This window comes from Dendropsophus ebraccatus, chromosome 2 (assembly GCF_027789765.1).
Source record: "Dendropsophus ebraccatus isolate aDenEbr1 chromosome 2, aDenEbr1.pat, whole genome shotgun sequence".
NCBI lineage: Eukaryota > Metazoa > Chordata > Amphibia > Anura > Hylidae > Dendropsophus > Dendropsophus ebraccatus.
In genome coordinates, this window is record NC_091455.1 from 154,365,683 (window position 1) to 154,390,776 (window position 25,094).

Sequence of the window (25,094 nt, forward strand, 5' to 3'; positions counted from 1 at the left end):
GTTGCAGTTTTATTACAGAACTGTGGCAGTACTGCTGCATTTTCACACTGACACAGTTCTGTTAGAGGTCTGCAGCGTGTGAACATAGCCTTAATATGTTGTTTTATGTATTTTTGTTTTAGATTTTGATATAGGACTTTTTTTTTCTTGCAAAATTTTGGCATCAAAACTCAATAAATGCACAACATTTAATTGTCTTATCTATATAAAACATTTATTGATTTGTAAGGATTTATTGATACATATAATACTTAGTGAAGTTAGGTACCCTGAAAAATACACATTTATTTAGACATAAATCTATATCTTAAGTGTTTTTTTTTCCCCAAAATTTTTATCTTACATTTTATGAAAAAGAAATACAATGGAAGGAACGTTTTTTTTTTATTACAGTTTTTGTCATGTGTTGCTTCCAGATTGTCCATTGCCATTAGTTCTTTGATAATGCGAGTTTTATTCTGTTTTAAAAATTTAGATCTGTTTGCATTCATGTCTAGTGCATAATGCTTGTTTTTCAATCCTCCAGGTGCCTTCTTCATAGGTACAGTGGCATATAGTACATTCATCCGTTTTTATCTCTCTTCCGGCTGGGATAACAACAGACTCTGCAAAACAGTTTGGTCCTACAGTAAAAATAAAAATATGAAATTTTGTTACTACATATGTCTTTACTACTTTATTAACTACTTTTTTAAAGGACAAGTGCCATGAAAAACTTTTCCCCAGTAATTGAAGCACATTACAAAGTTATATAACTATGTAATATGCTTCAATCACCTATCTGGGTGGGGCTGCCTATGTGCCGGAGTCAGTCGGAGGGAAGATAAGCAAGTGAGATGTGACAAGTGATGGCTTGCAGTTGTTCAGTCAATAGGAGCTGAGCAAGCTGAGTCACCTGACAAGGCAGGGGAGGGGGGAAGCTAATGTAACAGGAGAAGGAGCTGAGAGAAGAGCTTGGTGACGGTGACGACAGTCATTAGGTCTGTGTGAGTTAGGACACTTCCTGGTGGGGGGTGGAGGGGGGAAAAGACAGGGAAGGGAGGCAGATAGGTAATTGAAGCACATTACAGAGTTATATAACTTTGTAATGTGCTTCAATTACTGGGAAAAAGTTTTTCATGGCACTTGTCCTTTAAGGACACACTTATCAAGATCTGGGCCTATATCAAAGTGAAAGTATAAAGTATTATTAAGCAATATTTGTATTGTATTTCCCACATCCTACTACACTATAGTCATGTTAGTGCACATTACTAGAGATGAGAGAAGCAGCTGGAAATTTGCTTCGCGAGCTTAGCGAATTTTGTGTCAATTTAGTTAATATTCGCTAATTGAATCTTAGTGAATTTCAATAAAACAGCCAAACTATAGTAGCTACAGTTCTGGGACTATTACAGGACAAATTTGTAAACGCATGTGGAAAAATCACAATTTAAAAAATCAGCCAGTCAGTCATCCAATCTAATGAAATCCACATTGTATAACGCAGTAAGAGTGGAGTGCAACCACTGATTATGTAAATCACACACTCAGTTCATTAATAAAATCCAACTTGTATAACACAGTAGGAAAGGAGTCCAAGCACTGATTAAAGAGGATGTATCACCAGGTATGTCCTCTTCAAGCTGAACCCACGGTCTAACAGCACCGTCACAGGGAAGCCGGTGCCGCGGTCCATTTTTCGGACTGCAGCCCGGTTCCCGTGCACGGCGCCGTACTATGCACCTGAACCGGCCGGTGTTCAAGCACTGGAGGTTGGACGGGCCGCCCCCAGTAGGAGGGAATTCCCTCCCCTGTATGACGTGGCTCCATTCATTCTAAGGGAGCCACGTCATTGAGGGGAGGGAATTCCCTCCCACTGGGGGCGGCTTGGCCTACCTCCAGTGCTTGAGCATAGTACGGCGCGTGCACGGGAACCGGGCCGCGGTAAAAAAAACGGACCACGACAGCGGCTTCCCCATGGCGGCACCGTTCGATCCATGGGTTCAGCTTAAAGAAGATGTACCTGGTGGTACATCCTTTTTAAGTAAAGCACATACTCAGTTCATTAATGAAATACAACTTGTATAACACAGTAGGAGTGGAGTGCAAGCACTGATTCTGTAAAGCGCACACTCAGTAGAACACAATAAAAGTAGAGTGCAACCACTGCATGTAAGGCGCACGCTCCATTCACTGATCCCAGTAAATTGGTATAACTCATTAGGAGTTTACAGTGCCCAGTGAGTGAATAATATGGACTGTGTCTTCTCTGGTCTCAGTAAATTCCTATAGGCACCCTGTTACTTGGTAAACTGGACACTTGTTTAGCAGCTACAACATTAAAGCAACCCACAATCAGACCTCCTGTCCTACCCTCTCTATCCATATATTACTCTGATAGTGTCTCCCTGCTCTCCTCTAACTGCCTGATGAGATCCTGCTTTCTCCTCCACACACAACTGACTGGCCACCTTAGTAAACGAACCACCTTATATTGAGGGTAAGGGAGAGGTGCTGACATCAGAGAGGGGCCTGCAGCTGATCGGATGGACGCAAGGGATTATGGTCAATCCATTTCTGTCGCCCAGACAGCATGTGTGGCCATTTAATTTTTTTTGCAAATTTTTCAGAACAAAGTGAAGTGAGTGAATTTTGATTTGCCAGTTTTGCTTTGCTCATCTCTACACATTACAATACAATCACCATACATAACTGTCTATGCAGCAGGGGGGGTTACTAGAAATGGCCAGGCCCCATAGCAAACTTTTGATTTCCCCCCCATCCGCACCGCAACTCCCCCCCACCACCACCTGAGTCATCACGTGTAGTCCTAAACTTATGTTACATGATTATGATTAATAACCAATAATACTAACAGTACCAGTTAATAAGGAACAATATAGCAGCAGATACCAGCTCTAAACAGGCTCTGCAGACCATAAGTGATCACAGTGCAGTTACAGCCAATGACTCACAGGGGACGTTTTCTTTGCGTGCATCATAGGGGGCTTCTTCACCTGGACTTCTCTTAGTCATGAGTCGTCCCCGTAGGATCAGCCAGACAAACATTTTAGGCTCCTCACTTATGCACCATCGTCATCCTCGACATCTATATTGTCCTGTCTGTGCCCCCATATAACGGTTAGTCCCCTCTGTATCCATATTCTTCTGTGCCCCTCATTAGGGCCCTCTGTGCCCCTATATAGGAGTCAGTACCCTCTCTATGCATCTTTATAGTAGTTAGGCCTCCCTGTGCTGATAGCCCCCCTAGTAGGTAGTATCCCCTATGTTGCTATACCCCCATAGATAGTGTCCCTGGTAGGTAGGCATCCCCCTGTAAGTACCCCCCCACACACCAGTAGTAAGCCATCTAATATGCAGTATACTCCATGTATGCACTCCACTTTAGGTAATCACCCCTTTGTAGTCCCCCCCATGTACTCATCTCCCGTGGTAGTTATTCCCGTTTCTTAGGCCTCTCCCTTTGTTGTCTCCTCCCTCCATATAGGCATCTCTCCTGGTAATTAACACCTCTTCCTCCTCCATGCTCATCTACCTGCTAGGTAGGCCTCCCTTTTCTCCATGTGATAGCTCCTCTGGCAGTTAACCCCCCAATGTAAGCATCTCCTTAGGTAGTTAGCCCCCTGTCCCCATGTGCGCATCCCCCTGTGTTAGCTGCCACCCCCACATGTAGGCATGCCACTTCAAATTAACCCTCTGCCCATGCAGGCAATCCCCTTGTACAATACAACCCCTCCAACACTACCATGTGCACATCCCCCTGTAAACTAACCCATCTCCCACCATGTAGCATCCTATGTTAGGTGGCATAACCCACACACACACCCCTCCCCAATGCAGGCATCACTGTGTAAAAAAAAACAAAAAACAACTATACTCACCCACAGCTGTGTCCGGATATCATTCCTGTTAGTGCTCTGTGCGCACGATTGATGTCGCTCATGGGCCTGAGCGTTTAGGGAAGGAAGCGGGTTCATGTGGCCAGAGGCAGAATGCTGCCTCTGGACACAAGAGTGATTGGCATTTTATTGGCATATATTTTGGTAAACATAGCCTAAGGATGAAGTCACAAGAACAGCTGGCTGCATGTGCCAACAGATTTTCCTCTATAAATTGTGTAGACATTGGTCAATACATTAGGACATTGAATGCAGACCACCTCTCTTATGTGGCTTTTGCCTAATGAAAGATCCTCTATAAGTCTTCAATAATCACAGTATATACTCTATAGCCATATTTATCTTATATATTATATTTCTCTTTGAATGTCATGCATATAGATTGGGGCATAAATAGTAGATGAAGGGAATATTAAAGGAGATATTGTCCAAAAATAGGCATTCATCTAAGACCGGGTTCACAATTAATTTTGCAATATAGGATGCATCATATGTCAAAATTAGTGCAAGAACTAAGTTTCATATGCTACTCTAATATCAAATCCCCCCTCAAGAGGATTTATCTTTGGGGGTGCACATCTTCATAAATCCTCAAGAATCAATGCCAGCTTTTAGCTAAAATTTACACCCGGCTTGAAATAATAAATCTTGTGCATGGGGAAGACATGCCTCCCCTCATGCAAAAGTACAAAATGGGTTGGGAGCCTGCACAACCCAAGAGCGGGTGCTTCCTCAAACAAACCAATGTATATATACCACAGAGAAAGATAACATGGGTATGTTATGCTGAAGGAGCACACCAGTAAAAATACCAAAAAATATCACATTTTATGTATTTTAAAGAAAAAAAAAGCTCACAACAATTAACAAGGAAAAATCCCTACAAAGGTTTAAAAAAAATAAAAAATGCCCAAAGTACATGAGAGACCCATACAATACATAGGGTTCCCCGGGCCTGCAACACGAGGAAACAATACAGCTCACAATCCCTCACAAAATAAACAATACAGAAGTGTAAAAATTGCAAAAAGTTATACCATAAATAGCTTACGTGGTATAAAATGCTCTGTAGGGAATCATTGCTCCATTGCATGATATAAATCAATATAAAGTGAATGAGTGCAAACAGGGACAATACCAACAAACAACAATAACTCATATCACCAAATCAAGAGGGAGAGGATGAGACTCGTGGTGACCCATGATGCCCAAGGATGGGCAACTAAGTCAGCTGACCAGATGCCTGACACTTGGTCAGACTTTTTATGCTCTGCCCCTACCTGTTCAACACAAACTGCAGGGGAGGCAAGAGTGGTAAGAAGATGCACAGTAAGTGTATGTTCAAACTGAGCTGTCCACCACGGAACCCCTTCTGTCTTAGTGTCAAATAGTGTGTCTATACTATAGGAGGGCTTGCTATCCACGGCTCTCTGCTCAAAGAATTGACATGTCTATTCTTTGAGCGGAGGAAGCAGAGGCGTGCAAGCCTTCCCATAGACACATTGTTTGACACTGAGACAGGCAGGGTTCCGCGGTGGAGATGCCAGCCGTGGAATTCCGCCGATTTAGCTCAGTGTGAACGGGCCCTAAGGTACGTGGGGCCACTACAGAGGGGGAGGGAAGTATACAGTATGTTGACTAGCTGCGGGGGGGGGGGGGGGGGGGCACTTTATTGCAAGGGGGGGGGGGTAGGATATATACAGTATGGGAGAACAACTACTGAGGGGGAAGGGTGTTATACAATATGAGAGTCTTACTACAGGGGAACTTATAGTATAGGAGCCTAACAAAATTGGGACACAGAGTGGGGCTCCAGTGTAGGGGCATACTGCGTTTCTTAAAAAAAATAAGCCCAAGCCCTTTTTTCAGAGAAAAAAATAATATACAACACTGGTAGTATTGCTTGCCTGTCTGCCTTAGTTGTGAAACCACCAAAAATCTATTTCTTTTGGGGGTTTTAGTTCTGCAATTCGTAGTTGTATTTCCTGGTTGAGCACCCCACTCTGATCACAGGAGTTCACTTCCTGTTTGCTCTGGTCCAAGCTATCCTGAAGACCCTTCAGTCATGAAGCATTTGCTACTGAGACAACTTTGGCCCCTCACTTCTGTAGTTAGCCCCAGTCTCTTTAGCAGCACAAAAATTCAGACGGTGGACCCTAAATTTCAGACCCCAGTCCTCATCTAGAAACATACAGAGCGGATGCTCTAAACTAATGCAGACACCAAACCCTCTAAACTATTAAACCACAGACCAGACCCTTTAAACAAATACAGACCGAAGACCAGACCTATAAAAGAACTATATATAAGTACAATGCAGGGGACATTATTACTAAAGGGGGCACAGCCAGGGCCGGCCTCAGCGTAGATGGCACCCTGTGTGAAAAAAATTCCCCCCCAAGCCATACAAACAACTATCCGACCCACTCTGAACTACTACTATGGCATACAGGGAGCCATAGCTCTACAAGAGCAGCAGTCTGGGCATGCAGGGGGTTGTAGTTTCACAGCATGGGCAGTCTATGCATGCTGAGGTTTGTAGTTTCACAGCAGGGGCAGTATAGGCATGCTGGGGGTTGTAGTTTCCCAGCAGGGGCAGTATAGGCATGCTGAGGTTTGTAGTTTCATAGCAGCGGCAGTCACACACAAACAAACAACTAACCGTCTGCCCCTGCCTCTCAGTAGTACAAACAACTACCTGAAAAACCCTCCTCTCTCCCCTTCCTGAGTCTTTACCAGAGCGCTGTCAGGAAGGCGACTTGAACGAGAGGGTAAAAGAGCAAATCAACCACTAAAGAAGGAGAGTAGGCAGCCAGCTGGGGGTGCTCTTGCAAACAAACAGCATATTTAACTTAGAAATTTCTATTTTTAAGTTAAGCTTACTGTTTGTCTGCAGGAGCACCCCCCCAGCTGTCCATTAGCGTTGTGCCTTGTGTAAAGGCTGGCCCTGGGCACAGCAGGGGGACATAATTACTATATGGGGACAGCATAGGGCATAATTACTATATGGGGGCACAGAAGGAGGCATTATAACTATATGAAGGCAAAGAAGGGGACATTATTACTATATGGGGGCAGAGCAGGGAACATTATTACTATATGGAGACACAGCAGGACAACATTATTATTATTATTATATGGGGGCACAGCAGGGGACATAATTACTATATGGAGGTCACAGAATGCAACATTTTTAATGTATGTGGGCACAGAATGGGGCATTATAACTATATGGGGGCATAGTCTTCAGCATTATTACTATATGGAGGCACAGACAGGGGGAAATAATTACAGAAGGGGCATCAAAACTATTTGGGGGAACCACAGGGGATCCTACATACAGGGGACAGATGTTTGTCTGGCAGGTTCTGAAGAAATGAATTGTAGCTGCAAGAAATCAGCCTGGAGTTCTAAGCCAAATGAAGAGGAAAAGGAAAGTAAACTCGTCAGATCAAAGAAGACCTGTGAGTCACTGAATTCATTTTTTTTTGTATTTTTTTAGAACATTATTTGGTAGGGGTGCCCTGAGATAAAAACAAAAAAAAAAGGTTGGCAATACTGCTCTAAGCCATAATACCCACATTGCTCCTTCCTAGAAAAATCTGTGTGTCAATGGGATGCCTCGCTCTCTGCCACTCTCGCCGCTCAAAGAATTGACGTGCGAGGCCTCCCATTGACAGACGGGATTCTGCGGCGGAAGGGGGGGGGGGGCCGGGGGGGGGTTGCCGTGGAATTCAGCCTACTTTACTCAGCGTGAACGCACCTTAATAAGAGGCTCTGTAAGTGAGCTGGGTTCTCACATTGTGTTATTAATACAAACACAATGTGGGAACACACTCTGATACTCACACCTCCCCTCTCCTTTCTCTAGGGCTTTGCATCTTCCTCTGCACTGGAGCCTCTAGTGACCATCACATGCAGAATAGAGGAGGATGCTGAGCCATACAGCCAGGAGGGGTAGGTGCTATTGTAAGTTCACTGCAGTAAGCAGCCATCTGCCATTGGGGGTCCCCAAAAAATTGTTGCCTGGGATCTCCACCAACCTTAATCCAAACCTTAACCCTGTCCAGGAGCAAGGCTATTTCTAGGTAATTTTGGCTACAGGGTGAATCTTCATAAAAGCACCCCCCACCCTTGAGTTATGGGGGTTGGGTTGTTGCTAGAAAAAAGCAGTGTGTGTATTATGACATAGAGCAGTGCTACCCAAGCTTTTTCAACTTAAGGCAAAAAAGTCATCCAGTGACTGACATGTGATGTCTATGATACTAAGGTATCACTCTCCTTTTCCTATCTATCAGGCCCAGACCACCATGATGATTTCTTGCAGCTACAATTCATTTAATCTGAACCTGCCAAACATCTTAGGCACTGCAGTTTTACTTCCTTCCACTGTTTTGTGTCATGTGCAGTTATGTGGGGTTCCCCCTGTGTGTAGTATACCCTGCTGTGCCCCTCATATAGTAATAATGTCCCCATCTCTGCTGTTACCCAACATATAGTAGTAATGCCTACGGGGTCCCTTGGGTTAGTGTCACGGATCACGGATGGCCAGAGTGGTGTAGTGACCCTCCCGGGCTATCTGAACTGCCAGCCACACAAAGGGTAAATGTCCCAAGGCTGAAGTGTATACTGTGTCGGTGTGGGGTGAAGAATCACAGAGTCTCTTTATCATAAATAAGCTTGGTTTTACTTGAAAGGTACTTGTGTGCAGCAAGTTATACAGCTCTACTTTGACAAGATAAGTTACCCTTGACAGTTCCCTTGATGAAGCACTTGATAAGACACTTGATAATAAAATAACCAGATCTGCGTCAGGAATAGAGTAAAAGGACAAATAAAGGACAGTAGCGTGCTGAGAGATACAAGTATTAGAATAGCAGAGAGGAGGATGTTGTGAGAGTCCCAACCAAAGTAGTACTGTGCTCTGCCGGGATGTTGAAGGATGAGGTAGAAGAATACTTAGAAGAAGAAGGGAATACTTGTGCCCATGTATTGACTTCTTAGTCTTCATTCCACCTTATGCCCACTAGATTTGGGGGACCCATCCTAAAGAGTGACACAAGGCCCAGACCTTGTTACCTGGGATGAGCGGAATGCTGAGGGTTCCCTGCTGACAACCATGCTGCGAGAGTTTCTAGGCTTATCACAACTTTGCTCTATCTGGATCAGTTCCTAGCTTATTGGTGTCCGTGGAGACTGTCCTGCTCTGTGACTCTCCTAGTCCAAGATGTGGGTTGAGATTGTCTTGTCCTCTCTTGAAAGGGGTTTAACACTGCATAGTGTTGTGTAGCATTACTGAGAAGAAAATTGTTGGCTGTGTCCTGTCTGACGTCCTACCCATACGGGGTTCTGACTAAGACTGACTCTAGAAGGGGACCTGGCAGAGGGTCAGGGCCCAGAGAGGACCACTGTAGAGAGCTGTCTAGCTTGCATCCTTCCTCTACAATGTCCAACACGAAAGACTCATGCACTTACTCTACCCATGTGACTTCCTCAGCGCTAAAGTGCGCTGTGAGTGGGTGAAGAGTGCAACAGAAGAAGTAAAGAGAGAGGTGATAGGAGACAGGGGCGTAGCTAGGATTCATGGGGCCCCATAGCAAGAAACTGTATGGGGCCCCCCTACACACTAATATATATATATATATATATATATATTCGGGGATGTGGCAAAAAAAAAATGTCTCGTGGCCAGAGGCAGAATCCTGTGTGCCACTGATAGGAGAGAAGAAGAACAGTTTCCCATAGGTTTGCAGATCCGTGTGACACACAAACAAACAATAACAGCATCAGAACACACATATCTAATACAGTGACATCTAGTGGCGAAACTTTAGTACTACCTTCATCACCACTTCTGCACAATAATTACAGACTTTTTCGAAGGGTGTAACCAGGGCCAGCCTTAGGGTAGATAGCGCCCTGTGCAGAATATTCTTTTTGTGCCCCCCCCTCCCCAAGACTGATTGCCCATCCCATCCCCAGCCTATGTCTTGGAGCCCATGCACTGTGAGATGCGGTGGTGAAAGTATGGTAACCTTCATAGTTTCTCCAGCTACTTCTGTGTCTCACCGCACAGGATCTGTCATCTCTTCTCTCAGCACTGACAATTCTACTGGGCAGCCAGCAGCCTCATTCATAGGATCCTAAACTCTAAGACTGCAGCCACTCACTACTACTATGGTCACATCCCAAAGATTTGCCCAGCTTTCCTAATAATATTTTATTACAATATTTAAGTATTACTGATGTACAGTAGAACTGCGGAGAGAGGACATGAAAGATCGCCAGAGAAACTGGGAAGAGAAGTCACCAGAGAAGCTGTGAAGTTTACATGTGTGCCACCATCGCTACTAATGGCACATGGGCTCCAAGAGCTAGGCTGGGGATGGGCTGGGGGTGTGAGGAAGCTGAAGAAGCCTTACAGACATATATACACACATACATACAGCCACATATGCAGGCCCGGATTGGTAATCTGGCATAGCGGGCAAATGCCCTCTGGGCCGTTCACATTAACAATCAGTGGGCCGTCTGTCCACACATTTGCGCCAGCCTTCTGCAGAGGTACAGCGCGGCCAGCAGCCGCACTAATCACTTAGCCTCTGCCAGGGTTGATTGGGACTGGCATATGGTCTGGTCCCCACCTCCCAATCCCCCTCAGCGGTCCCACCAAGCAGACCTAAGGGCCGCTGCCGCTTTATGGCTGCTCTGCCCCTTTAAAATCCCTTGTAGAGCAGACGCGCAATGCGCAGGCAAGTCTTCTAAACCCTTCCCCTGATGGCTGACGTCCCTTTCGGACGCGCCGCAGAGGAGCCTGGAGATCAAAGGAGAGGATGCCGACACGCTCCAGCAGAGAATAGCTGCTGGGCACTGGAGCAGAAAGTGTAAGTACCGGAGATGGTGTGGGGCATATTGATCCTGTACAGTGCTCTGCAGCATTCTGCTGGCTTCTCACCCCATCACCTCATACATATGTAATATGTGTGTGGTGTCTCCTGTCATGTATTCAGGTTTTTCTTGCACCATCTTATGCTTTGCTTACTCATGTCTTGTGATACTGTACTTCATACAGAGTTGTTCTCAGGCTCAGACACTGTGGCACTGGCAAAAACTTTAATAGACCGAGCATTCTGTAGTCTACTAGTTACTATGGACATAAAATGAAAAAAGCATCCCCCTATATAGCATCCAGTTTGCTGGCTCACTTCCATAGATGCAGTGTGTACAGGGCTATAGACAGAAGTGATGTGTTGCCCTCTGATGCATCTGAGGGTCTGGAAACATGTAACGCCTAATTTTATTATGTATTTGCTGATTACACCTCTCATTACTGTTGTAGCCTGTTGCCACATGGATGTATAGAAGAGAGAGAGAGAGAGAGGGAGAGAGGAAGCGAGGGAGAGAGAGAGAGAGAGAGAGAGAGAACCAGCTCATAGTGTATCTTGGATTGCACATACATGTTTGATCCTAACATGAGAACACAATCAGCTTTAATGATTAAAAGCTTATTATCGATACTGCCATTATATGTAGGCACAGACAGAATAAAGAGGATATCCTGTATGTCAGGATATACAGCTGTGTACCTGGCATCGACCTCACTGATATACCAAGGGCATGTTTCTACCTAGTCCATTGCAGATTTGATGCTGCTGATTTTAATTGGTACGTAACATTAAATCCACAGCAGATTATGTTATATCTTAACCCCCTTACACCCCCTTTCTGCATTTTGACTGCTCTCCACAGGTGTAAAGGGTAAATGTTACAGCTTTCATTACTTGTTTTATATTATACGTCATGGTGCTTGTTCTGGTAAAGAGTGTTTTTTATTATCTGTGTAATGGAATATGTGGGTGGGGCTTTGCGGCCTAAGCGCTACATTGCCCGGCCCTAGCACCACTTAGCCCCGCCCCCATCCGTCATCGCCGCCTAGGCCCCGCCTCCTCAACAACCATTGGAAGGGCCAGCCTAAAGATCTAGGCCCCACCCCCCTAGATTGACCCACACCAATGGCCACAGAGGGGGTGGGGCCTATGCGTCGATGACATCAGGGACGGTTGCGGGGCTAAGTGTGCTGGGGGCGGGGCAATGTGGCGCTTAGGCCCCAAAGCCCCTCCCACATATCCCAATCCACATATAATAAAAACCACTTTTTACCAGAACAAGCACCATGTATAATATAAAATAAGTAATGAAAGCTGTAACATTTACCCTTTACACCTGCTAATAGCAGTCAAAATGCAAAAAGGGGGTGACAGTGTCACTTTAAGGGAGTAGTGAGGGACATGGCTAAATGGAGCAGAATTCATTGCAGCATGGCTTGTACAATGCTGTCCATAATATATTGGGGAGGATATAGTATGTGGGCTGCTGGGGTTTAAGTGCCAGGGCTGATTTTAAGTCCCAGTCTGGCCCTGCACATATGTACAAACACATACATACATACACACAAGCACAGACAAACATACAGGCACATATACATATACATACAGACACTCATACATACAATGTATATACTGCTTAACAGGCACACACTGTATATACTGCTTACACAGTAACACAAATGGGGGGATTGGATACTTTGTGGGGCACTATATGGGGCATTGTCTACTATGTGGGGCATATATGGGGGCATTGGCTACTATGTGGGGCGCTATATGGGGGATTGGCTACTATGTGGGGCACTATACAGGGGCATTGGCTAATATGTGGGGCACTCTATGGGGGGTTGGCTACTATGTGGGGCACTGTATGGGGGGATTGGCTACTATGTGGGGCACTATATGGGGGCATTGGCTACTATGTGGGGCACTATATGGGGAATTGGCTACTATGTGGGGCACTATATGAGGCATTGGATACTATGTGGGGCACTATATGGGGGCATTGGCTACTATGTGGGGCACTATATGAGGCATTGGATACTATGTGGGGCACTATATATTTTCTCACAGTGGCAGATACTGCTCAGGGTGGGCCCCTTTAACCACGTGCACCATGTGCCCTCTGGTTAAAGCGGCCCTGCTGACAGCCCTGTGCGACCGCATTGGTCACACATAGCAACGGCCGGCCTGCTCAGGGTGGGCCCCTTTAACCACGTGCACCATGTGCCCTCTGGTTAAAGCGGCCCTGCTGACAGCCTGTGTATAACTACTAGTCCCAGCATGCCCTGACAGCCTGTGTTGAACTACTACTCCCAGCATTCCCTGACAGCCTGTATAGAACTACTATTCTTAGCATGCCATTACAGCCTGTGTAGAAGTACTACTCCCAGGATGTCCTGACAGCCTTTGTATAACTACAGCTCCCAGCATGCCCTGACAGCCTGTGTATAAACTACAGCTCCCAGCATGCCCTGACAGCCTGTGTATAACTACAGCTCCCAGCATGCCCTGACAGCCTTTGTATAACTACAGCTCCCAGCATGCCCTGGCAGTTGTTGTCTCATTAAAATAGTATCTGCCACTGTGAGAAAATATTTCTCACAGTGGCAGATACTATTTTAATGACGTTTGAGACAACAACTGTATTGCTTCCCAGTTTAACAGTGCTCCCCCTGTGACTGAGGCAGACTGGGGGTGACTGAGGGGGACTGGGGCAGCTGGGGGTGACTGGATGTCAGGGCATGCTGGGAGTAGTAGTTATACACATACAGGCTGGTGTAGTAGTTAAACATACAGGCTGTCAGGACATGCTGGGAGTAGTAGTCCTACAGAGGCTGCTAGGGCATGGTGGGAGTAGTAGTTCTACACAGGCTATCAGGGCATGCTGGGAGTAGTAGTAGTTACACACAGGCTGCCAGGGCATGCTGGGAGCTGTAGTTATACAAAGGCTGTCAGGGCATGCTGGGAGCTGTAGTTATACACAGGCTGTCAGGGCATGCTGGGAGCTGTAGTTTATACACAGGCTGTCAGGGCATGCTGGGAGCTGTAGTTATACAAAGGCTGTCAGGACATCCTGGGAGTAGTACTTCTACACAGGCTGTAATGGCATGCTAAGAATAGTAGTTCTATACAGGCTGTCAGGGAATGCTGGGAGTAGTAGTTCAACACAGGCTGTCAGGGCATGCTGGGACTAGTAGTTATACACAGGATGTCAGCAGGGCCGCTTTAACCAGAGGGCACATGGTGCACGTGGTTAAAGGGGCCCACCCTGAGCAGGCCGGCCGTTGCTATGTGCGACCAATGCGGTCGCACAGGGCTCCGGCCACCAGCCTGTCAGGGTGGAGCGCCATGGATGGGTAATCTACTTACCCATCCATGGCGCCCTCTGCAGGGCCCCCCCGTCCGCCGCTGCCCCCCTCCGCCCGCTGCTGCGCCTCAGCAGGAGCAGCAGTACTGACAGAGAGAGAGCGCCATTGGCTCCCTCCCTGTCAGTCACTCTTGTGGCCGCACTTCCTGCGGTCACAAGAGGCTGCACTCTCCCTCTGGCGCCCGACGTCACGGGAGCGTCGGCGCGAGGGTAAGGGGAGTGCAGCCTCTTGTGACCGCTGAAGTGCTATGGGGGCTATATACAATCGGGGAGAGCACAGGGGGGGGCTATATACTGTTGGGATGAGCACATGGGGGCTATATACTGTTGGGGATAGCACAGGGGGGCTATATACTGTTGGGGAAAGCACAGGGGGGGCTATATACTGTTGAGGAGAGCACAGGGGGGGCTGTATACTGTTAGGGAGAGCACAGGGGGGCTATATACTGTTGGGGAGAGCACAGGGGGCTATATACTTCTGGGGGAGCGCACAGAGGGGCTATTTACTACTGGGGAGCGCACAGGGGGGCTTTATACTACTGGGGAGTGCACGGGGGGGCTATATACTACTGGGGATAGCACACGGGGGGCTATATACTACTGGGGCGAGCTCACAGGGGGGCTATATACTACTGGGGAGAGCGGACAGGGGGGCTATATACTACTGGGGAGAGCACACAGGGGGCTGTATACTTTTGGGGGAGCGCACAGAGGGGCTATAGACTACTGGGGAGCGCACAGGGGGCTTTATACTACGGGGGAGTGCACAGGGGGGCTATATACTACTGGGGATAGCGCACAGGGGGGCTATTATCTACTGGGGTAGCACACGGGGGGTCTATATTCTACTGGGGAGAGCACACAGGGGGCTATATACTACTGGGGGAGCACACGGGGGGTCTATATACTAATGGGGGGCACACAGGAGGGCTGTATATAACTGGAGGAGCACACAAGGGTCTATATACTACAGGGACACCTTAAAACTATGGAGGCCAGAGGGGTGTAACTATATAGGGGTACGAAGGGGTGTGACTACTATATAGGGGTACAGGGGACCTAACTACTGTATGTGTTGGAGCCTAAAATATTTCTCCCGCAGATTCTGGAGAGAAGATTTACAGCCAGGAGAAGACTTCAAGGTGGCCCAGGGTGGATGGAGAGAAAAAGAAAAGGTGACAGACTCTGATCGGAGAAGACGCCCCCTGTGAGTCACTGGATGTAACTGCACTCTGTTATAGGGTCTGTAGTGATAGGGGTCATGGTGTGACGGTATTATGTAATGGTATCATTGGCGATATCTTTGTTTTTTTGTTCGGTGCAGTTTTCATGTAATATGTAATCACTGTATGGTGGAAATAGTGTTATAAGGTAACTACTGTATGTATTGGGGCTCTTAATACAGTGTGGGGGCAAATTCAGTACATTATACCATGTGCCGAAATGGAAGGGGGGGGGGGGCACTCTTGAGGGCTGTGCACCGGGCCCACCAATGTATTAAAACGGCCCTGGCTGTCAGGGCATGCTGGCAGCTGTAGTTCTACACAGGCTGTCAGGGCATATTGGGAGCTGTAGTTATACACAGGCTGTCAGGGCATGCTGGGAGCTGTAATTATACACAGGCTGTCAGGGCATGCTGGGAGCTGTAGTTATACACAGGCTGTCAGGGCATGCTGGGAGCTGTAGTTATACACAGGCTGTCAGGGCATGGTGGGAGCTGTAGTTATACTTAGGCACACATGAGCACTAACACACACACACACACACACACAGAGCGAAGGATCACACTGCTGATCTGTCTCTGTCCGGAGGGGGGTGGGGTTATGGACATCTGTGAGCCGTGTTATACGTATGGAGGTTCCATATCATAGTAATGGACCACATCCTAAAGTGTTGATGCGGTATTATAGCTACACAACGCACTCTATCACATCATATGTGGCATTGTAGTGACATGCCACATGGGATGCTCTAGCAATAAATTGCACTTGACTACATCAGATGTAACATCATTACATTATGCGGCATCGATTGGCACCATATGTGATATTGCAGTATTTCGGCTACGCTATATGTGACCCATTAATCCGCCACATCTGATTACGTTATGCGTGACATAGTGTCCCAGTAGTTCGCCGCATCTAATCATGCTGTGTGTCGATATAGTTACCCAGTTATTCTTCGCATTTAATTATGTTGTGTGTGTGTGATATAGCGAATCAGTAATCCTCCGTATCTAATTATGCCAAGGGACTATAGATTGAATTATGATCAGTACTATAGCAACATAACAATATGACGTAGCTAATCATTCTGGACGGGGGATGATCCGTAATCTTGTCTCCGCCCTATATATGTTTCTATTGAATATGAACGGCGTCATGATCTTATTTGTTTCTTATTTAGATATACTTTACTATTACGCCGCTGCGCATGAACCAGATTGTTTATTAATATCGCCGATGATACTTTATATACAGATATTCATCATAGCTATTGTGCATGCGTTAGATCATTTATATATACTGCCAACGTCAGTCAGCAACTGTCTACCTATTCATTTTTTGAATATACTATTTGTATTATCCGCACTATTTGAATGATACCGATGGCCATTTCGTGTTGGCCTATATAAGTATATCACCTCTAGCGGCATTGATGGCCATAACGTATTTTGGTCTGTATTGAGAGGTTTGCTTTTACACACATATGGACAGTTATCAGTTTACAGCTTGATTACGATTCAGGGTCCCTATATAGTGTCACACTGATTGAGATCGGCAGTCATTGTACTGCTGTCTGGGTGAGATTCCTTTCTATATAGATATATGGTATTTGCCATACTCTTGTAGTCTGGTTACTTTTACCTTTAGTGACAATGTCTTCCAAAGTTAATGCATATGCGTGACTGCTCCAAAATGGCGCTGACTTCTCTATACATGTGTAGTGATTGCCATATTCTTGTAGTCTGGTTACTTTTACCTCTAGTGACGGTGTCCTTCAATGCTACCAAACATGGGTGACTGCTCCAAGATGGCGCCGACTTCTCTATACATGTATGGTGATTGCCATATTCATGTCTGGTTACTGTTACTTTTAGTGACGTCTTCCAATGCTATTGCGTGACTACTCCAAAATGGCGTCGGCTTCTGTATACATGCGTGACTACTCCAAAATAGCGTTGGCTTCTCTATAAATGTGTAGGGGTTGCCATATTCTTGTAGTCTGGTTACTTTTACCTCTAGTGACAATGTCTTCCAATGCTACTGGACATGTGTGATTACTCCAAGATGGCGCCGACTTCTCTATATATGTATAGTGACTGCCATATTCATGTCTGGTTACCTTTTACCTCTAGTGACAATGTCTTCCAATGCTACTGCACATGCGTGACTACTCCAAAATGGCGTTGGCTTCTCTATACATGTGTAGGGGTGGTCATATTCTTGTAGTCTGGTTACTTTTACCTCTAGTGACAATGTCTTCCAATGCTACTAAACATGTGTGACTACTCCAAGATGGCGCCGATTTCTCTATATATGTATAGTGACTGCCATATTCATGCCTGGTTACCTTTACCTCTAGTGACAATGTCTTCCAATGCTACTAAACATGTGTGACTACTCCAAGATGGCGCCGACTTCTCTATATATGTATCGTGACTGCCATATTCATGTCTGGTTACCTTTACCTCTAGTGACAATGTCTTCCAATGCTACGGCACATGCGTGACTACTCCAAAATGCTGCCGGCTTCTCAGTCGCTTTTATACTCATATATGCGGCTGCCATATTCTTGAAGCCCATACACTTCTGCCTCTAGTGGCAGCTTCTTTATGCTACTGCACATGTGCAGCTCTTCCAAGATGGCGCCGGACATGTTTGAGATGTTTGATTCTCCTGCACATGGTATGATATATTTTTTTCATCTAATGTGTAATTGCTATACATGTATAATTGCTATACATGTTGTATAGGTATATATACTATGCCCCTCACTCTACTGCCCAAATCCCTGAGGAGGCCACTAGACAGCGGAACGTATGGGGTGATTTCTTATCCCATCTGACTCTCATTCTGTTGGACTGTATATGGTGATCTTTTCCAATTTCCTTTCCCCCCCCCCCCCCCCTATGCTCCATTATTTGTGGTTATATTTTGTTTTACTGGGTCTCTGTCTAGGTAGAGATGTTGGATTTTTGTTATTGTACATACAGTTCAGAGTCAGAGTGGTAGATTAGCCCTGGCTGGAACACCAGCAGGACTTATGGTGACATTTTAGTGTTTTTAATGTAGAGCAGTATTTGGGGTGTTGTCTCCCTCATTTTACTACTCCTGTACATTCACTTATTTATGTGGTACTTTGTATCTATGTCAGTGTTATAATAAAGATTTTTGTGATGTGCTACCATTTTTTTTGTGCATATGCTTTTTTTTTCTTTTGAGAGGATGATGTACTACTTATATGCATTGGTTTAGCACTCCATGATTATTAGTGGTGCCCACTAGCTTCATATATATAACATCTGTGAGCTGGGAGACGCTGTGGGGTCGGGGGATGGGGCCAGGCTGCAATCACATGTTCAGGGGAGAGGAGATTTCTCCTTGCTGTGCCAGGCGGGGGACAGATATATTGGCACCAACTCTGCCCCCTTCCTGCTGGGAGTGCACAGCGCCCTCTGCGGCCGCACTGCTTGCACACCCCTAAGGCCGGCCCTGGGTGTAACCAATAGCAACACCCGTGGTAGGACACCACAGATAATGCTGCCTGTGCTCTGCCCCATAGTAATAATCCCCCTGTGCTCTGCCCCAAAGTAATAATTCCCCTTTGCTTTGCCTCATAGTAATAATGCCCTCTGATGTCAGTACCCATAGTGATAATGCCCCCTTTGATCTACCCCATAGTAATACTGTCCCCCTGTGCCCTGCCCTATAGTAATAATGCCCCCTTTACTCTGTCCCCATAGTAATACTGTCCCCCCTGTATTGTCCAACACAAAAAAAACTCACCTAATCCTGGCATGGAGAGGATCCCTGTATCTTTTGATCTTCTCTCTTCAGCCTGTGCAGAGCAGGACAGATCCTCCTTCTGGAGGGAGAGCTCACGTCCAGGCCCTGGTTCTATAGTCTTACCGTTCTTACATCCTATAAACGTAGAGGATGCCCTCTAGTCATGGTAACAGGCCTTGGTATAAAAAGGTTACTAAAAAGATTTTTGTAACTTATATTTATGCATCAAATATGCATTTTTAACCCCTTCGTGCCAGCAATCCGTATATATACGTTGCTACTGCACATACCCCGTGCAGTAGGAATGTATATATACGGTCCCACACTGACGGGGGCTTACTGATGAAAGCGAGATTGCTGCAGAGATAGCGATCCCGCTCTCATCTTTGTCCAGCGCCGCAGGTAATGAGAGTCAGCTGCGATCCCGCAGCCGACTCTCATTAACCCCTTAAACACCGCGATCTACAGCGATCGCGGTGTTTAAGGTGCTCAGTGACAGATCAAGCATCTGTCACTGAGTGATCGGGACCCCTGCAGCCATGCTGCGGGGGTCCCGATCGCATGTGCCGACAGGCGGGGGTAAGCTCCTTACCTCCGTCCTGTAGGTTCATCGATCCATGTGTAGAGTCTGCTCTCAGGCAGGCTCTATACATAGATCGCCGATAACACTGATCTATGCTATAGCATAGCATAAACCAGTATATGTAATCTAATGATTGCATATTTTACAGTTAATAAAAGATAAATAAGTGTAATAAAAAAGTTTTAAAAAGTATTAAAAAAACCCTTATAAACCCCCTCCCAATAAAAGTTTAAAAGACCCCCTTGCCCATTTTAAAAATATAAATAAATAAACAAACATATTACATATTGTAGCGTGTGGAATTGTCCGATCTATTAAAACATTATTGTTCCCGCATGGTGAACAGCGTAAACGGAAAAAGAAAAAATGCACCAGGATTGCTGATTTTATCAAATTATACATCACAAAAAAATAAAGAAAGAGCAATCAAAATTTTTCTGTGACACCAATACGATGTTAATAAAAACTAGAGATCATGCCGCAAAAAATGACACCCCAACCAGCCCTGTAGGTGGAAAAATAAAAGCGCTATGGCTTTTAGAAGGCGAGGAGGAACATTGCGTTAATTTGACCCGGACTTTTGTGCATTAACCCCTTCACGTCAGCAATCTGTATATATACGTTCCTATTGCACATGCCCTGTGCAGTAGGAATGTATATATACGTTCCTGACTTCAGAGGGCTTTATGATGAGAGGGATCGCTGCAGGGATAGCGATGCCACTCTCATCTGAGTGAAGCATCGGAGATAATGAGAATCAGCTGCGATCCCGCAGCTGACCCCTATTAACCCCTTAGTGACCGCCGAAACGGCGGTCACTAATGGGCCGGTGCCGCCGCTGTATTTCATCTCCCCCCACCGTGAATCCACGGTGGAGGGAGATGAAATAAGTAAAATCAGACCCCAGATAAGCCCCCCTAGTGCCCCAATCACTAGCCCCCCCTCCCCGCGGCGGCCATCAGATCCAAGACATTAGTCTGTTCACAGTGATTTAAAGTAAAAATGAATGAAAGCCCCATGCTCTCCGCCACCGGAGGTAGCGGAGAGAATGGGGCAGTGATCGGGGAGCCCCATGTAGGGTCACGTTACAAGCGATCAGCGGTATATACTATATACCGCTGATCGCTTGTGCCATGTGCTCCCCAGCACTTTTTATCCCGTCACCATAAATGATTATCCGTAACCACCGCAGGTTGCCCGTAATCACGTCAGATTGCACGTAACCCCCCAGATTACACATAACCACTGCACGTTGTCTGTAACCACCGCACGTTGCCAGTGACCCCCTCCAGATTGTCCATAATCACCCCAGATTGCCTGTAACCACCCCAAATTACATGTACCCACCCCAGATTAGCTATAAGCACTTCACTCTATCCGTAACAATTCTAGATTGTCTGTAACCCCTCCAGACTGCCCATAACCACCCCAGGTTGCCCGTAATCATGCCAGATTACATGTAACCCCCCAGATTGCACGCAACCACCGCAGGTTGCCTCTGACCACCGCACCTTGCCTCTGACCACCGCACCTTGCCTCTGACCACCGCACCTTGCCTCTGACCACCGCACCTTGCCTCTGACCACCCCAAACTGCCAGTGACCCCTCCAGATTGCCCGTAACCACGCCAGATTACAGGTACCCACCTTAGATTACCTATTAGCACTTCAGTTTATCTGTAACCACAGCAGTTTATCCGTAACCACCCTAGATTGTCCGTAACCTACCCACGTTGCCGTAACCACAGCAGGTTGCCTGTAACCACCCTAGATTGTCTGTATTCACTCCACGTTGCCTCTAACCACCCCAGGTTGCCTCTAACCACCCCAGGTTGCCTCTAACCACCCCAGGTTGCCTGTAACCACCCCAGTTTGCCGTAACCACAGCAGGTTGCCTGTAACCACCCTAGATTGTCTGTAACCACCCCAGGTTGCCCGTAACCACCGCCAGATTACCTGGAACCACCCCAGACTGTCCGTAACCACACATTACCTGTAATCTAATTTTTTTATTTTATTTTAGTAACTCCGCTATTCTAATAACTATTACTAGCTGCGGTTTTGCTCCATCAAATTGGCGCTCCTTCCCTTCTGAGCCCTGCTGTGTGCCCATACAGTGGTTTATGCCCACATGTGGGGTACCGTTGTACTCAGGAGAACCTGAGTTACAGATTTTGGGGTACATTTTTTCTCCTGTTCCTTGTAAAATTTAGAAATTTCAAACTAAACCAACATATTATTGGAAAAATTCAAGTTTTTCATTTTTACTGGCCAATTTTGAATACTTTCCTCTAATACCTGTGGGGCCAAAAGGCTCATCCTACCCCAAGATGAATTGTTTGATGGGTTTACTTTCCGAAATGGGGTGACGTTTGGGGGGGTTCCATTCTGTAGACATTACAGGGGCTCTGCAAACGCACCTGGTGCTCAGAAACTTCTTCAGAAAAATCTGCACGGAAAATGCCAATTGGCGCTCCTTCCCTTCTTAGCCCGGCTGTGTGCCCATACAATGGTTTATGCCCACATATGGGGTACCGTTCTACTCAGGAGAACCTGCGTTACAGATTTTGGGGTGAATTTTCTCTCCTGTTCCTCGTGAAATTGAGAAATTTCAAACTAAAGAAACATATTATTGGAAACATTCGAGTTTTTCATTTTTACTGTCTACTTTTGAATACTTTCCTCTAATACCTGTGGGGTCAAAATGCACACCACACCCCAAAATGAATTCTTTGAGGGGTGCACTTTCCAAAATGGGGTGACTTATGGCGAGATTTTACTCCGCTGGCACTACAGGGGCACTGCAAACGCACCTGTTGCTCAGAAACTTCTTCAGCAAAATCTGCATTGAAAAAGCTAATTGGCGCTCCTTTCCTTCTGAGCCCTGCTGTGTGTCCATGCAGTGGTTTATACCCACATATGGGGTACCGTAGTACTCAGGAGAACCTACGTTACAAATTTTGGGGTACTTTTTTTTCTCTTGTTCCTCGTGAAATTGAGAAATTTCAAACTAAACAAACATAATATTGGTAAAATTAGAGTTTTTCATTTTTACTGTCTAATTTTGAATACTTTCCTCTAACACCTTGTGGGGTCAAAATGCTCATCCTACCCCAAGATGAATTTTTTGAGGGGTGTACTTTCCAAAATGGGGTGACTTATGTTTTTTTTTCTCTCTGCTGACACTACAGGGGCTCTGCAAATGCACCTGGCGCTCGGAAACTTCTTCAGCAAAATCTGCAATGGAAAAGCTAATTGGCGCTCCCTTCCTTCTGAGCCCCGCTGTGTGCCCATACAGTGGTTTACGCCACATATGGGGTACCGTAGTACTCAAGAAAACCTGCGTTACAAATTTTGGGGTGCTTTTTCTCTCATGTTCCTTTTGAAAATGAGAAACTTTAATCTAAACGTATATATTATTGGAAAATTTTAATTTTTCATTTTTTTACGGCCTAATGGTGAATACTTTCCTCCAGCCCCTGTAGGGTTAAAATGCTCATTATACCCCTAGATTAATTCTTTAAGGTGTGTAGTTTCCAAAATGGGGTCACTTATGGGGGTTTCCAGTATACAATCCTCCTAAATCAACTTAAAAAAAGAACTGGTCCCTAAAAAAAATCAGTTTTGGAAACTTTCCCAAAAATGTGGTAATTTGCTGATAAATTTCTAAGCCCCGTAACACCCTAAAAAAGTAAAATATTTTTATGAAATGAAGCCAGAATAAAGAGGACATATCGGTAATGTGACTTAGTAACTAATTTACGTGATACGACTTTCTTTTTTTAGAAGCAGAGAATTTCAAAGTTCATAAAATGCTAATGTTTTTAATTTTTTATGATATTTTGATGTTTTTCACAAAAAACACACAAAGTAGTGACCAAATTTTGCCACTAATAAAAAGTGCCATATGTGACGAAAAAACAATCTCAGAATCGCTAGCATACGTTAAAGCATCACTGAGCTATAAGCGCATAAAGTGAGACAGGTCAGATTTTGAAAACTGATCCTGGTCTTTTAGGTGCAAATAGGCTTGGTCTTGAAGGGGTTGAAGGGCTCTGTCTTGAAGGGGTTAATTTTCTACCTATAGACCCATATGAGGACCTTTTTTTTTGGGACCATTTACAGTATACTTTACAGTCACACTTTTCAATTTACTACAAAATAGAAAACATTATCTGTGAGGTAGAATTGGAAAACTTTCAGTGCAACTTTCAATTTTCAGTTCTAGGAAGTGTATATAAAATTATGTTGCTTTATTCTTACCTCTATAAGTTTTTTCTTTTAATTTATTCATCTGTAGGCTTTATTTGTGCCATGATGTCAGGAGTCGGCGCCTGCTCACGCTCCCGGCATAATCTGGTGCGGCGGTGGAGCTAGTGGTTAGTGGCACAGGTGGCCAAAGTGGTGTAGTAACCCTCCTGAATATTGGTAGGACCCGCCACCTACAGAAAGGGGAAATGTCCCAAGGTTGCGGTGTAAGTGCTGTGCAGGTGGTAGTGAGTAATCACAGACTCAGGTGATACCGTTCACTTGGTTTACTAGTTGTTAAGGTGCAGCAGGTAATACAACGAATCTTGGACTATACTTGATTCAGTTCCAATAAATATACCAACATAGAACCACCAGATCTGCATGAGAAGTTCTTAGTAGGATGTAGTAGAGTTGATAAAGTTGTACTGAGGTAGCGTTGTAGAGGGGAGAGTGCCGTTAGAGTCTCAACCCAAGTAGTAATGTGCTCTGCCTGGAGGTTGGAGTGCATAGAAGAATACTTGTAGAAGAAGAAGAAACAACAACCTGTGCCTGTGTTTTGTCCTTTCCTATAGTCTTCACACCACCTTATGCCAACGAGCTTTGTCAGAACCATACTAATGGGTGACACAGGCCCCAGACCCTGTTACCTGGGTTGAGCGGAATGGTTAGGTTTTCCTAAGTACACCCGCACTGCGAGATGGAGTTCATCAACTTTACGTAACTTTGCTCCACCCGGATCAGTTCCTAGCTCTTTAGCTCTGTAGTGGATACTGTCCTGCACTGTAGTGACTTCTTGTCCTCTGCGTGGGTTGAGGTGATCTGTAGGCTAGTCCTCTCTTGAAGGGCTTAACAGTGCATCACACAGTGTGTGTGGTGCTTTAAGAAAAAGGTTTGTCAGAGGGATCTGTCCTACGTCCTACCCATGCGGGGTACTGACTAAGACTGACTTGTAGAGGGGACCTGGCAGAGGGCAAGGGCCCAGGTAGAACCACAGTGGAGAGCTATCTGAGCTGCGCCCTTTCTCCACCAAAGCTCGGTTAGAACTCCTCCTCCACCCATGGGACTAACTTCCTAACCAGCGTGTCAGATGCGCTGG

At 45.7% G+C, this 25,094-nt stretch overlaps 1 protein-coding gene across 1 annotated transcript in view; it reads right to left on the reverse strand.

Annotated features, from left to right (window-relative positions):
- Positions 1–409: 409 nt before the first annotated feature.
- The window catches only part of VWC2 (von Willebrand factor C domain containing 2), a 612,590-nt gene continuing 587,905 nt past the window's right edge, over positions 410–25,094 (reverse strand). The window contains exon 3 of the mRNA XM_069960374.1: positions 410–623. Within this exon, the coding sequence (XP_069816475.1) occupies positions 472–623 (152 nt within the window). The 3' untranslated portion in view covers positions 410–471. The remainder of the gene's footprint in view (positions 624–25,094) is intronic.